This window comes from Geotrypetes seraphini, chromosome 2, assembly GCF_902459505.1.
Source record: "Geotrypetes seraphini chromosome 2, aGeoSer1.1, whole genome shotgun sequence".
In the NCBI taxonomy this organism is placed as follows: domain Eukaryota; kingdom Metazoa; phylum Chordata; class Amphibia; order Gymnophiona; family Dermophiidae; genus Geotrypetes; species Geotrypetes seraphini.
Genome location: NC_047085.1, coordinates 74,961,448 through 74,976,111, shown reverse-complemented (window position 1 = coordinate 74,976,111; position 14,664 = coordinate 74,961,448). Strand labels below are relative to the sequence as shown.

Sequence of the window (14,664 nt, the reverse complement as noted above, 5' to 3'; positions counted from 1 at the left end):
TATTTCTGGGCTGTAGACTGTAAAGACTGCTTATAAGCCCCTTTGAAGCCTTTATAGACTCCACATGGGGCCCAGACACTTTGGGGCTCATAATAATTTAAAAAAACAAAAACACATTTAAAAAAGGGCCTAAATCGGTACTTGGCCGATCAAAAAGACAGATCATCCAAGTACTGATAATCAAAGCTGGTTTTAGACGTATCTAAAATCAGCTTAGGCCTTTACCCTGCCTTTGAACACCTAGAGTGAAAAGAGGCATTTTTAGAGGAGGGGAAAGGGAGGGAGGTGGACCGACCTAGACTTAGTCGTACTGCAAGTATAACCAAAAGTCTAGGGAGATGACCCAGTCGGAACTTATACATTTTGACTTAGACCAAGTCAAAACAGGAATAAGTTTTGAATAGGGGCCACTGAGCTGATCGCGGCAACCTGCCCACCCCCCACTGCAACTATCATGAAGACCGGGTTAGCAGTGGGGCAGGAGTGAGAAAAGCTCACTCCTGCCCGCTACACTGCTGGACCACCAGGCCAGAGGAGATAGGAGGACGGGGCTGGGTGCAGAGTCTGACAGGGGGAAGGGCTAGGTGCAGATCATAAGGGGGGGGGGAGAAGGGGGCTAGGTGCAGTGCCTGAAGGGAGAAGGATGCTGGGTGTAGTCTGGCAGGAGGTGGAGGAGTGCAGAGTCTGACAGGGGGAGGGGGCTAGATGCAGTGCATGGGGGGTGGCTGGGTGCAGAGTCTGACAGGGGGGTGGTTGGGTGCAGAGTTTGACAGAAGAGGGTAGTGGCTGGGTACAGAGTCTGACAGGGGGATGGGGCTAGGTGCAGTGCATGATGGGGGGAGAAATGGGCTAGGTACAGTTCATGACAAGGGAGGGAGGCAGCTAGGTGCAGAGCCTGATAGGGGAGGGAGGGGGCTAGGTGCAGAGCCTGACAGAGGAGGGGGTGGATGGGAGGAAAAGCTGGGTGCAGAGCCTGAAGGAGTGGGGAGGGAAGGGGGCTGGTTGCAGAGCCTGACAGGGAGAGGCTGGGTACAGGGGGTAGGGAGTTGGGAAGCAGGGAAAACAGATGCTCAGGGAGTTGGGAAGAAAGATACTGCACATACAGGGAGAGGTTTGGGAAAGACAAATGCACGGGGGGGGGGGGCGTAGGAAAGGAGGAAAAGAGAGATGCTGCACAGGTGGAGTAGTGGAAAGGGAGAGAAAGAAATGCTTCCGTAGGGGATGGAAAAGGAACAGAGAATTGTTGTACATAGGTGTGTGGTGTGAGAGGGAAAGAGAGATGATGTATATAGGGAAAGGAAGAAAGAGGGAGAATTGTTGGACATGACAGTGATGGAGAGGAGGGAGGGAGAAATGTTACACTGGGAGGGAGGAGAGATGACCCAAAGAAGGGAGAGATGTCAGACCACTGGAATGGGAAGGAGAGAGAGAGAGAGAGAGAGATGCCAGACCATAGAATGGAAGGAGAGAGAGGGGAGAGATGCCAAACCACAGAAAGGAGAGGAGAAAGATTTAAGACCTTGTAAAGAGAGAGGGAAGGAGAGAAAGATGCGAAACCATGAGAGATGAGAGAGATTCCAGGCTATGAGAAGGAGAGGAGAAAGATGACAGATCATATGAGGGAGGAAGGGGGAAGGCAGAGATGTCTGACCATGGGCGAGGGATAAGATGGTGCATAGGGATGGGGGGGAAGGGGGAGACAGAGGGAGGAGATGATACACAGCAATGGGTGTGACAGGGAAGAGATAAGAAGAAATGATTCTTATGGATAGATGGGCGTAGGGGAGAAGAAAGATGGAGGAGATGGTACACATGGATAGATGGGAAGGGAAGGCATGGAAAAGTAGATTTTGAGAAGAAAGCAGAAAAATGGAAGAAAGTTGAATGTTAAAAGTTAATGCTAAAGATGGATGTATGGCAGAAAGTGAAGGAGAGAAAAACAGCAAATAGATAAGGTGGCCCTGGATACACAGTTAAGAGCACAGACAGAAGGAAGTGCAGCTAGAGACAGGGAAAGATGGTTTGAAAACCAAAATCACCAGGCAACAAAGGTGGGGTAATGATTTTATTTTCAATTTAGTGATTGAATTGTGTCAGTTTTGATAAATGACATCTGCTGCCTATATTTTGCACTGTTCAGGACGAAATCCATTTGTTTATATTAATCTGGGGGTTGTACTGCATGCAGAGTCTTGAATCTTAGGGTTTGGTTTGTATATATTAGTACTTTTAGTTTGTGGTCCTGTATTTGCATCTGGTTATCTGTGTTCTGCATGTGTGACCAAGGCCAGGTGTTCTGGTAGGAATGAATGTTGAGAAATATACAATGTGCTTTGTGTAATTTAATTTTGTAGTTAACTATTATGTATTGTTAATAAGATTATATTGTGTGTATATATGAAAAATGAATGGAAAATATGGTATTACAATTAGTACTATTATGGGGGCGTGGCTGAGGTGGAGCTTCGGCAGGATCTGGGGTGGAGCTTGAGCAGTGTCTGGGGCGGAGCTTGTGGGCCCCCCAAACAAAAAAGCGTTCCGCTGCTTATGGTTTCTGTTAACTACTCAGGTTAGATATTAGCAATTTCTTCAATTGAAACCAAGGGTTTTGGCCCTTGGTGCTACCTTTTTCTTGAAATTTCCCTCAAAATATTTAAATATTTTTCCAGATATAACCTTTGTCTTCTTTGAACCAGATCAATTGGAAGGGTTGTTAACAGATAAAGAAGTAAAGTGATATGATCATGAGCAGAAGAAATATTAGATAACCTTGGTCTAGATTTCCTATGTTCTTTTTTATTGTTTTTTTTAGTTTGTTCCCTGTCACCTCCCATGATGTGGACTAGATTGTTGTACTTAATTTGTTTAAATTTCAATTAAAAAGAATAATGTCACAATATCACAGCTTCAACTTCTAAAAAGAAGAAATATCAGTTACCTGATATATGTGCAGTGGGCTTACTACAGGTCTTCCTTCCAAGATAGGAAACTCCATGTCTCTGAGAGGTCCTTTTGTTGTCTCACTTTCTCCACTGACTCTTTTCTATAAAACAAGATCTGCTCTAAAAATTATGATCCAAACTAAGTCTACCTTATCAACCACATAAATGCAATGATACATGCTGTACATATGGGGAGAATGTGGCACAGTGGTTAAAGCTAAAGCCTCAGCACCCTGACGTTGTGGGTTCAAACCCATGCTGCTCCTTGTGACCCTGGGCAAGTCACTTAATCCCCCTCCCCCACTGCCCTAGATATATTAGATTGATTGTGAGTCCACTGGGACAGACAAGGAAAAATGTTCAAGTACCTGAGTAAATTCTCTTGGGAGAACAGTATTCAAAAAATTGAATAAATAAATATGTTATGAGTGTGGCATATTATAAGTATTCTGTGCACAGGCAATACAAATGTATCTCTAGTGGATGTTATGTAAAGTACACCAACTGAATCATTCTTCATTTTGGGTGTAATTTTACAAAGCTTTTTCCACATGTAAACCCTATTATTTTATATGTAGAAAAGCATTTTTATTAAATTTGATGGCTACACCCACCACACGCACGCAAAACTTGCATATGCCAGAAGTGCATGCCTACTTGTACAATATTTATATATGGGCATAGTATGGGTGAAGCAGAGGTAGAGTTGAGATATACAAAGTTTTTTTTTTTTTATATAGAATAAGCATGGACTCTTGTAGAGAATAATTCTGTAAAGGGTTGTTATTCACACACAAAGACAGAAGGTGTGACACCAGATGCACAAACTGTAGCAGAACTTGCTTATTTACTCCTATCCTTATTTCCTAACTCCTGTTACTCTGTCTTAACTATCTATATGTTTCATCTTTGCTTACAATCTATGCCGTCTATTAAAATGTTTTATTGCATATTGTGCTGACATTGTAATGTAGTATATTATGCCATACTTTGTATTGTTATGTGAAAATTTATACTGCTCTGTCTATTGCCTATATTTGATTTATTTCTGCATTACACTGCCCTTGAGTGAATGCCTCCAAATAGGTGGCAAATAAATAAATAAATAAAATAGCAGACACCTATTTGAAACCTATTCTATAAAGGAAAGCAGAATACCAACATTTTCACACATGCTTGACATCTACCTTTAAGCAGGTCCTTATAGAATTATCTCCATAGAGGGTATGCATCAATTTATACCTCATTCAAAACAAGAGTAAACATGTGCGCCAGCATTTGAGCTAGCATTGGAGCTGGAAAGGGAGTCTGTTTTGTACAGTCTCATAGGAACCCATTTTACTACCATTTTAATATTAATGACCTCATTGTACTACCAGGTACACAGCCTTGGAGTAACATTGGGTGGCCACCTGTCTCTATCCACCCACATCTCTCAGGTAGTTTCCACCTTCTTCTACTACCTCCGCCGAGAAGGATTGGATTACTGTAACTCCATATTTAATGGAGTTGCCAAAAAGGATCTCAAACGCCTTCAGTGAGTCCAAAATGCAACAATCTGCCTCCTATACAACCTCTAACTACCAAGACCCCATCTCCCTAGTCCTCCACACAGAGCACTGGCTGCTGATCAACACACGCTGCATATTCAAGGGCACTTGTAATAGTACATAAAAGAGTCTACGCCACCACCCCAGCCTATATAGGATCCAAGCTGCCTCTGTACACCCCCACCCGCCTCCTCTGCTCTGAAACAGAGAGATGCCTGTGCATCCCCTCCCCCAGGATGGTCTCTGTCAGAAACTGCCTGCAAATGCTCCTACAGCCACCATCCCTCATCTTTGGAACCAACTCCCCCACAAATCAGATCACAGAACTCATCGATGACCTTCCGAACTGTCATTTCAAACAGCTACTCGGGATACTGATTTTCGTCAATTATTTTTTATATCTACATCATATCACAATTTTAGGAAACTATTAAAGACTTATTTATTTAGGAAATTATTGAAAGATTGAAAATGTATTTCATTCTGTGTTGTAACAGTATTTTACTTTTGTTAAACTACATAGATCTGAAGGGTAATATGGTATACAAATGTTATGTTTTGGTTATGTTATGTTAAAACAAGTTCCATCTTGGATGTATTGTGACATGTTCAATTATCACAGTAAGATGTCCAAGTGCTAAATATACCCAAAGCCCGCTCTTAGCACACCTCTAATACACCCCCTTGAACTTCAGATGCACAGCAGCTAAGAAGCCTACCAGAACATCTAGAAAGTAGGCATCAAAAATCAACACTTGGAAGTTTTGGTGAGAAAAACATCCAAGTGTTTTTTTGAATGTCTTAGGGCTTCTTTTATGAAGCTACATTAGGGCATTAACGCGTGGAATGAATAAATGTGAATCACTTGTTTACTCTTTCCAAAAATATTAGGACTAGGGGGCATATGATGAAGCTACTAAGTAGTAGATTTAAACTAAACCAGAGCAAATATTTCTTCACTCCACATGTAATCAATTAAACTCTGGATGTCTTTATTATAAAGTACTGATGGATCAGGTCCCTACTTACATGACAGACTTGTTTTGTTATTCCTTTACGCATTGATGGATCAGGTCCCTTCTTACATGACAGACTTGTTTTGTTATTCCTTTACGCATTGATGGATCAGGTCCCTTCTTACATGACAGACTTGTTTTGTTATTCCTCTATGCATTATTCACGTATTACCAAAGCTTTCTTCATTTTTCCACCATTCAAGGGTTGTAGGTATAAAATATATCATGATTGAACTCTTTCTTTTCAGATTGTATATTGGGACAAAGATTTTAAGCGGCTCTTATCCTCATCTATTTCTTATCTTCACTATAGGAAACAACTCAAGACTTTCTTGTTCTCTAAGTAATGTATCTAAGTAATGTATCCATCATTTTGAATTATGTTTTGCAGTTAATCTTTTGTTAACTGCATTGAACTTTAAGGTAATTGCGGTTTAGAAATAAATTCTTATGTTATGTTATTTGCCAGAGAATGTAGTTAAAGCAGTTAGCTTAATAGGATTTAAAAACAAAAGCCATAAGCTATTATTAAGATAGTTTGGGGAAATCCACTTCTGATTCCTAGGATAAGCAGCATAAAATCTATTTTATTCCTTAAGATCTTGCCAGGTACTTATGACCAGGATTAGTCACGGTTGGAAATAGGATACTGGGCTTGATGGACCTTCGTTCCGTCCCAATATTCATATGTTCTTATTTTATAATGATATAAATGCTTATAAATAAATACAAGACTGAGCATTTTTTTTGTTATCTTACAGCCTGTAAATAAAATGGGCATTACTATTATCCTTACTATTTCCAATGTAGGTTTTTTTCTCTTATATTTGTTCTCTAGTATAATCACCAGAAAGAAAAACCTTTTTCTGACTAGGAACATGACATATTTCCTTAATTTCATGTTACTTTTCCTGGTGGTTCATCTACGTGATAAAATACAGGTGGATGCTATAATTTAAAAGGTTCAAAGTGTAATTTCACTATCTAAGTAACAAACTATCTCTTTTCAGTTAAAACTTGAGAGTTGTAAAAATTTCTAAATCTGTGTACCCACCATGAATCATACCCAGTGAGTTGACACTGAAAGAAATCATTCCCTGACCACATTCCACCTGCCAACACCCATCTGATAAAAAGCAGTTCAGACCGGCTGTAGTATTGTTTTATAAGGTTTGCAGCTCTTACTTCTGCCTTAGGCAATAGTTAATTCACACTTATTTTGCACCCAATACTATTTAAGTCAGTTCTATTGAAGCTGGTATGTTTCTTCTAAGTCACTGCATGAATAAACTTGATATTATAGATATCTAACATGAGCAGAAAATGAACTTCCTGGTCCACCTCATCCCTTTCTCTAAGCATCAAACAAGCAGATCAGATGTGGAGGGGCATAATAAAAAAAAAAACATCTAAGTCCCCTTTTGGCCTAAGGCCATAAACATTGAAAGTAGAAGCAGGGAAAATGTCCATTATCAAAAAAAACATCCAAAAGGAGTTGTTTTTTTTAATATAATGACCTGCCTCTACATTCAGGTGTTTAAACGCCCAGACCACCACTACGTCTAAACTTATAATCAACCTAATAAAAGCCTAAGTCCCAAACGCCCAAAACAAGGGCTTTTAGGTGAAAAAGGGGCCAGTCCTTCGCCTAAAAGATGGATTCTGTAACCGGTGTCTGTCAAAAACAACACCGGTTACAGAACCCCCCCCAGCCCCTCACCCCCAACAATCCGGGCAGGAGGTAGCCCAAGTCCTCCTGCCCGGCGACAACCCCCCTCGATAAGATCGGGCAGGAGGGAGCTCAACCCCTCCTGCCCGGAAACAACCCCCCCCCAACAATGATCCGGGCAGGAGGGAGTCCAAGCCCTCCTGCCCGGCGACACCCCCTGGCAACGATCCAGGTAGGAGGGAGTCCAAGCCCTCCTGCCCGGCGACACCCCCCTCAATAAGATTGGGCAGGAGTGAGCTCAACCCCTCCTGCCCGGCAACACCCCCGCAACAACGATCCAAGCAAGAGGGAGCTCAAGCCCTCCTGCCCAGGTGACCCCCCCTACCTCCCACCCCCACTAAGATCCAGGCAGGAGGAATCCCAGGCCCTCCTGTCCCAATGCAGCCCCTTCATGATCGCCCCCCCTGAACCCCTGATTGGCCTGCAGAGCACTTCCCCCCACCTGCCGACCATGAGACACCCTCTCACTCCTGACACCCCCAGTACCTGTAAACAAGTTAGACGGAAGGATGGGTCCCAAGTCCATCCGTCCGGCAGGCCCGTCATCCTCAGAATGGCGGGCCTTAGGGCCTGATTGGCCCAAGCACCTCAAACCCCGCCCACAGGTGGGGGTCTGAGGCAACTGGGCCAACCGGAATCGGCCCAGTAGCCTTAGGCTCCTTAATCTTGAAGAATTACCTGGTTCCTGCAGAATTACAAAGAAGGCCAGGGACTGAATTGGAGAACAGTAGGAAGGCAAAAGGTTGCTGGGAATGCATTTTATTTCCCACTCTGATCAGGCAGCAGCAGGAAATGGAGAACAATCAGGGCAGACACCCAGGCACCATCTTCGAGGGGAGAGGGATGCTGGCACCTCTCCTCCTCTCCGCCCCCTCCCCCACCCTTCAAACATCTTTAAATGTTTGCTGGTAGAAGTAGCATATTCCAGTCGCTGCTGCCGCTGGTGTTAGCTCCCTTCTGATGTCACTTCCTTGCTGCGGACCAAGGCATGACGTCAAAAGGTATACCAGCGTGAGCAGCTGGTGGAAGGTGCTGCTCATGCTGGAAAACATTTCAAGAGGTACACGGAGGGCACTCTAGTGGTGGGGAAGAGTGGTGTGGGGCGCAGGGCATGACACCACCATCCGGGTGTTACCCTCCCTTACTACACCACTGAGAGCAGCATACATTAAATTTAAAGTATTAATGTGGACTTTTTGGGCTATAAGGAAAGAAGCCTGGTCTATGGAGAGCAACCAGTAGCGTAGTAGGGGGGGAGATGCCCTGGGCGCTGTCTTCGCAGAGGACACCAGAGCCTCTCCTCTGCCCCCCTCTCCGCACACCTCATTAAATGTTTGCCAGCGGGAATGGCATCTTCCACTCGCTGAAAGCGCCAGTGTCAGCTCCCTTCCAGGGAACCAGGATGTGATGTCAGAAGGGAGCCGATGCCCGCGCGAGCAACTTATGGAAGGTGCTGCTCACGCTGGTAAACATTTCAAGTGGTACACAGGGAAGCTCATGCGGCAGGGAAGAGTGGGGAGGCCACCTCCCACCCTTTCCCCTCCTCTAAAAACGACTCTTTTCGCTCTAGGCATTTAGAGGCAGGGGAAAGGCCTAAGCTGGTTTTAGATATGTCTAAAACCAGCTTTGATAATCAGTACTTGGACGATCTGGCTTTTTGATCGTCCAAGTACCGATATAGGCCCCTTTTTGGACTTTTAAAAAAATTATTATTATGAGCCCCATTATGGAATTATGGTGGAATTGTCAGAAATACAAGATTTCCCTAAAATCTCCCTCCTGGAACTATGTAACTTGGTTGTTTTGTGGGGGTGGAAGAAATCATAGGGGGAAATGTATGTATGTCTGTGAGGATGTGGGTGGGTACTGTGACCTGGATTGGCCACCATGAAGATGGGATACTGGGCTAGAGAATATGTGGGGAGAATCGAGGAGTGTGAAGAACTGTGTGTTTATACTGTGTAAGGGTTTTGTGTGTCTCTGAGTGGGGGTATATAGGGGAGTTAGCATGGAAGTATATTTCCAGCTGTGGGAATGTGAGTGGATGTAATAATAAAAAATAAAATTTATTTATAACCCACAATACCTTGCATTTCAGAGCGGAGATCATAAGTAAAGATGTAAAGAGATTTGTATGATACATATGGGATATGTGTATGGGTGACATGTGAGTGGGCATGCATAGGGAGTTTGGATGGATGCTTTTGTGGGTGTGCATATGTGAGAGCTGTCTGAGTATACTTGGGCACGTGTCAGAGATGTGGAGGATGTGAGCAAACGAGTCTCAAGGTTAATTAATATTTGATATACTGCCCATTAGAGGACTTTCAGAGCAGTTTAGGGAGCAGATGTGAAAGAGAAATTACAACTCAATGAAATTGTAAAGTTGTGAGTTTTTTTATAGAGGCTTATAATCTCCAAAATTATTGACCCAACTTATCTGAAGCATTTATATTTCCTCTCTACATGCCTCATGTGGTAAATTCCCATCCTTTTTGGAAAATTATTTTATCTATAGAAAGATATCATTTTTAGTATACAGTGGTGCCTCACACAACGAACTTAATTCGTTCCAGGAGCAAGTTTGTTATGCGAAAAGTTCGTTATGTGAAACGCGTTTTCCCATAACAATACATGTAAAAAAAAATAATTCGTTCTGTAGCATAAAATATGCTAAGATGACATAAAAAAAGATAAATTTATCTTGTTAGAGCTGTTAGCATGATATAGAGGGGATATATGTGAAGGGGAGGGGAGACAGGGGTTTTGTTGATCCTTGCTGTGTATTATAATCACCCCCCACATACTCCCCAGTACCTTTTTTAATTCCTCCCATCTTTCCCAGCCAGTGGCGTACAGGCCAGAAGCGCAGAGATCAGGAGCAATTCCTCTGCACGCCTGTGTGGGCCCATGCCGATCTCCGAATGGCTGCAGTTAGTTCTTGTGAGTCCCGCGAGAGCTGGCTGCAGTTAGTTCTTGTGAGTCCCGCGAGAGCTGACTGCAGCCATTCAGAGATCAGCGCAGGCCCAGGCGGCGGGGGGAGGTTTAAAAATATGCGGTGGCGGCGGGGGGAGGTTTAACAATATGCGGTGGCGGCGGGGGGAGGTTTAACAATATGCGGTGGCGGCGGGGGGAGGTTTGCGATGCAGCTCGGGCGACTTCGTTGTGTGAAACGAAGTCCGTTGTACGAATCAAGACAAGAAGTTCGTTGTGCGCAGCGTTCGCTGTGCGAGGCGGCCGTTATGCGAGGCACCACTGTAATTCTCTCCAGTCTATATCTATTTTTCAGAGACAATGTTGATAGTTTTGAAGGGTGTGCTAGTTTTCAGCACAACTTTCTTGTGGAAGCTAGAGCTCAAGATAAATGCCACTGAAGAACTGAGAACAACATGAAGTTCTTCCTCTAGTTAAATTGGGTTGGTGTGACTGTACTTCAGAGGTTGATAACTTATTCTGTGAGCAAAATCCCACTATGGAGATAATGAGTATAAATTAGGTTGGGTTGTTGTGACCTAAAAGTGGAAGAAAAAGTTGAAACTTACCCAAAGGGGAAACAGTAAGATGAGGACACCGAGTTTAAATATCATTTTGCTTTCTTTTATTAATGCCCCTGAAAACAAACACATTATAATTAGTTGAAGCTGGCTACTGAATGAGTGCCTGCAACGCAGTCAGTTTGTGAAAAAAACATACGAGCTTCTCTAAGACTGTCAGTTATGAATGTAAATATAATAATTAGCTGCTAATTGATGTTAATCACCAATTGGTTATAATTAGTTTTAGTTGGAGTTTATTGGCTCCAATTAGAAGTTATCATTGGGCAGACAAAGTGGATCAAATATTTCTTAACCTGCTGCCACATACTGTGTTTCTCTAACAATATTTATCCATTGATTTTTCCAATAAGAATAATTCAATTACCCTTTCAGTTTTCCCTCAAATAATAAATTCATCAACTCAAATTGATTATCTCAAATTAGGATCTCAGTTATTCCTCGGCAGAAAGGGAGACATGTTATAATTGCCTGCACTGCTGAAAAGCTGCTGCATTCTGTGCAGAATTTTCAACACTAAAGTATGTGCATGCTTTCATGGGGATATTGTGGCAGGAAAATCATTGTCAAACATTTATGTCCACCAGCTGGTACAGGTACTCTGAGTAAAAGTAGGTGCATGTTTCTGAAAATTCAGCAGGAGGTGCCTAGTTGCAAATCTTGCCCATCTCTTTCCACTGCAAATCTCCCCGTACATCTGATAAACGTACACATGAAATGACACTAGGCAAATACTTTCACCTTCATACAGGGTGGCAATTTTTTAAACTGCTGTTTATTGGCATAACAATAGAGCACAGTAAGATATAAGCTTACATTTATATAGAACATGCCTGAATTGACACATACTGCAGACACTTACTAAATGTGTGTTTGTCACTCCGTCAAAATTTACAAAGACTAGGGAACACTTGATGAAGTTACAGGGAAACACTTTTAAAACCAAGAGGAGGATATATTTTTTCACTCAGAGAATAGTTAAGCTTTGGAACACATTGCCATAGGTTGTGATAAGAGCGGATACCGTAGCTGGATTTATGTAGAATCGGTAGCATGGAATGTTGCCACTCTTTGGATTTTGGCCAGGTACTAGTGACCTGGATTGTCCACTGTGAGAACGGGTTAATGGGCTTGATGGACCATTGGTCTGACCCAGTAAGGCTATTCTTATGTTCTAATCAAGGTGACCAGTAAACATATAAGTCTATTGACCTGAGGTTTTCAATTGCACTATTGAGGGAATTTCACTGGTACTATTTCAATACTGTCCAGATAGTACTGTGGTAATTTAGAACTAATACCATTCATAGCTATACTTATACCCTGACTGGGTGCACAATTCTAGAATATGGTCAGTTGTACAAGTACTTGAAATATGAACAGGAGAATCTGCCTTCACAACAGTGAATAGCAAAAAAAACCAACAAAGGTGACCAATGGTGTTCAGTCTCTTTTTATTGTGATTGACTCGACACGATCATGTTTTGACCCACAAGGGTCCTGCCTCAGGAGTTTACAGTAAAAAATGTGGAAAAAAAAAGAATATATATATATATATTCATATCAACTTCCTCATAAAAACCAAAAGAACATAAATAAAACATTTAAGAAAACATAAACAATATCATGTGTAGTCAATAATATACACAATGCTCATATATATATATATATATGCAATTCACCTTCAACACTTCCAGTATATTAAACTCTTAGGGCTCCTTTTGTCATGTAATTCCCCTGGATATGTCCAGATATCTTCTAATGTAATCCGCTTAGAACCGCAAGGCACAGGCGGAATAGAAATCACTAATGTAATGTAATGTAATAGCGCACGCTAATTTGCCTTCTTGCTATGAAAATCTCTCTCATGCATGTTCATTGTGGATATCCAGAAAACCTGGCCTGCCAGTAGATCTTGAGGACCGAACTTGGGCAGTCCTGATCTAATGTATTACATTTTTTTATTCAATGGATCATATTTTTAACATTAAGGGCTCCTTTTATAAAGCTGCGCTAGAGGTTTTAGTGCATGCTTAGCGTGTGCTATATTGCTGCGCGCTAGACGCTAATACCAGCATTGAGCTGGTGTTAGTTCTAGCCGCGTAGCGCAGGTTTAGCGCGTGCTAAAATTCTGTGCACGCTAAAAAAGCTATTGCAGCTTAGTAAAAGGAGCCCTAAAAGTAGTGAAATGTCTTAAAGTCTTTTTTCTTTCATCTATCTTACCAATTTGATTAATAGAAATTTGTCAAATGAGGTTACATTTTTCAAAGTTACTTCTGGGCTTCTGAATACCTTATCAAATATATATAATTGTAAATGGTTGTCCCCGGTCTTATTTTGGCTTATATTCCCAGCTGGAAGATTCTTTGCTGTTATATAATGTGGATGCACATATTTATTTTAATTTATTTTCTGGTTCTGTATTTTTTTCTTGATCTCTATTTTCTGCATTTCTTCTTTCTTCCTTTCTTTTCTAGTACTTTCCATGATGAGTAAAAGAGCATTGTGATTTTGTCTATCACGACTTAACTACAAGGTTTGTGTCCTTATACATACTTCTTTCATTAAAAAAATTTTTATTCAAGTTTTCTTACTTATATTTGATTTTGATCAGTTTTTAGCTAAGTATTTTATGTATAATTATATATGGTTTTTATGTATTAATAAAAATTGATTTTAGTTTATAATAATTTAAATGTATATATATATGTGAACATTGTGTATATTATTGACTACATATGATATTGTTTGTTTTCTTAAATGTTTTATTTATGTTCTTTTGGTTTTTATGAGGAAGTTGGTATATATATATTTATATATATATGTATATATTTTTTTCACATGTTTTACTGTAGACTCCTGAGGCAGGCTCCTTGTGGGCCGAAACACGATCGTGTCGAGTCAATCACAATAAAAAAGAGACTGAACACCATTGGTCACCTTTGTTGTTGTTTTTTTGCAGTTCTACAATTACAACATTATATATTTCTCAATGGATCAACCTCTATAAAACTATAAAGTATTCCTACTTTTCCATTGAATCCTAATAATATTAACTAAACCACCTAGAAGCTACCTATTTAGCTTATCACTAATACTAGGTGGAAAATTGCCTCAGACTTAAAGTGTCTATAACAATAGATGTTTTATGCGCTCTGAATATCAATCACAGTTCTACAAGTGACATAATTAACAATTTGGTGCTAAATTGGCACTTAATTAATATACCATTTTATTTTACATTCCATAATAAACCTTACAGTTTTACACAGATAAAAACAAAAGCTGGTCATAGCCAGGAATCATAAACACTCATTAAAAGACATCATATAAAAGCAACTACAATACATATAAGTGAAACAGAATACAATCTCATTATCGTGAGTTCTAATTCTCATCTACTAAACATTTGGAAACAGATATGTTTTAATCTGATTCCTAGATTCCTTATAATCTGTGGCATGCAATAATATTTTGGAAATTTCCTTGTCTAATTTTATCTCTTCTTCCCTTCAATGAGAAGGCAAAAGGAATAATGTTTCTAGAAGATGTAATGGAGGTTACAAAAATAAAATATTTGGTAAAATAAAGTGGAAACATTGGAGATAAGAACCGATCATTGGCATTAACAAGCCCTAACTGGCTATAATGAGAAGTTGTATATGTACCTGATTTACGCTTCTATACTGTAAACTGAGCACCTAGCATCTTTTGTGTGAAACTCCAAAGGGGGCATGGGCGTATCAAGGGCATTCCAAGGATTTAGGTGTGTAGGTATAGAATACTTCCGTTTCTGTGCCAGCCTTTGGCAGGTATAAATCCTCGCACTTAAAGTTAGGTGCAAAACTGGCTTAAGATAGTATTCTATAATGA

The 14,664-nt window shown here is 41.0% G+C and overlaps 1 protein-coding gene across 1 annotated transcript in view; it reads right to left on the bottom strand.

Moving 5' to 3' along the window:
• The window catches only part of CDH17 (cadherin 17), a 167,670-nt gene that overhangs the window by 130,182 nt on the left and 22,824 nt on the right, over positions 1–14,664 (bottom strand). Inside the window, exons 2-3 of the mRNA XM_033933775.1 lie at positions 10,780–10,847; positions 2,939–3,043 (exon numbers count right to left, since the gene is read on the bottom strand). Of these exons, the coding sequence (XP_033789666.1) occupies positions 2,939–3,043; positions 10,780–10,824 (150 nt within the window). The 5' untranslated portion in view covers positions 10,825–10,847. The remainder of the gene's footprint in view (positions 1–2,938; positions 3,044–10,779; positions 10,848–14,664) is intronic.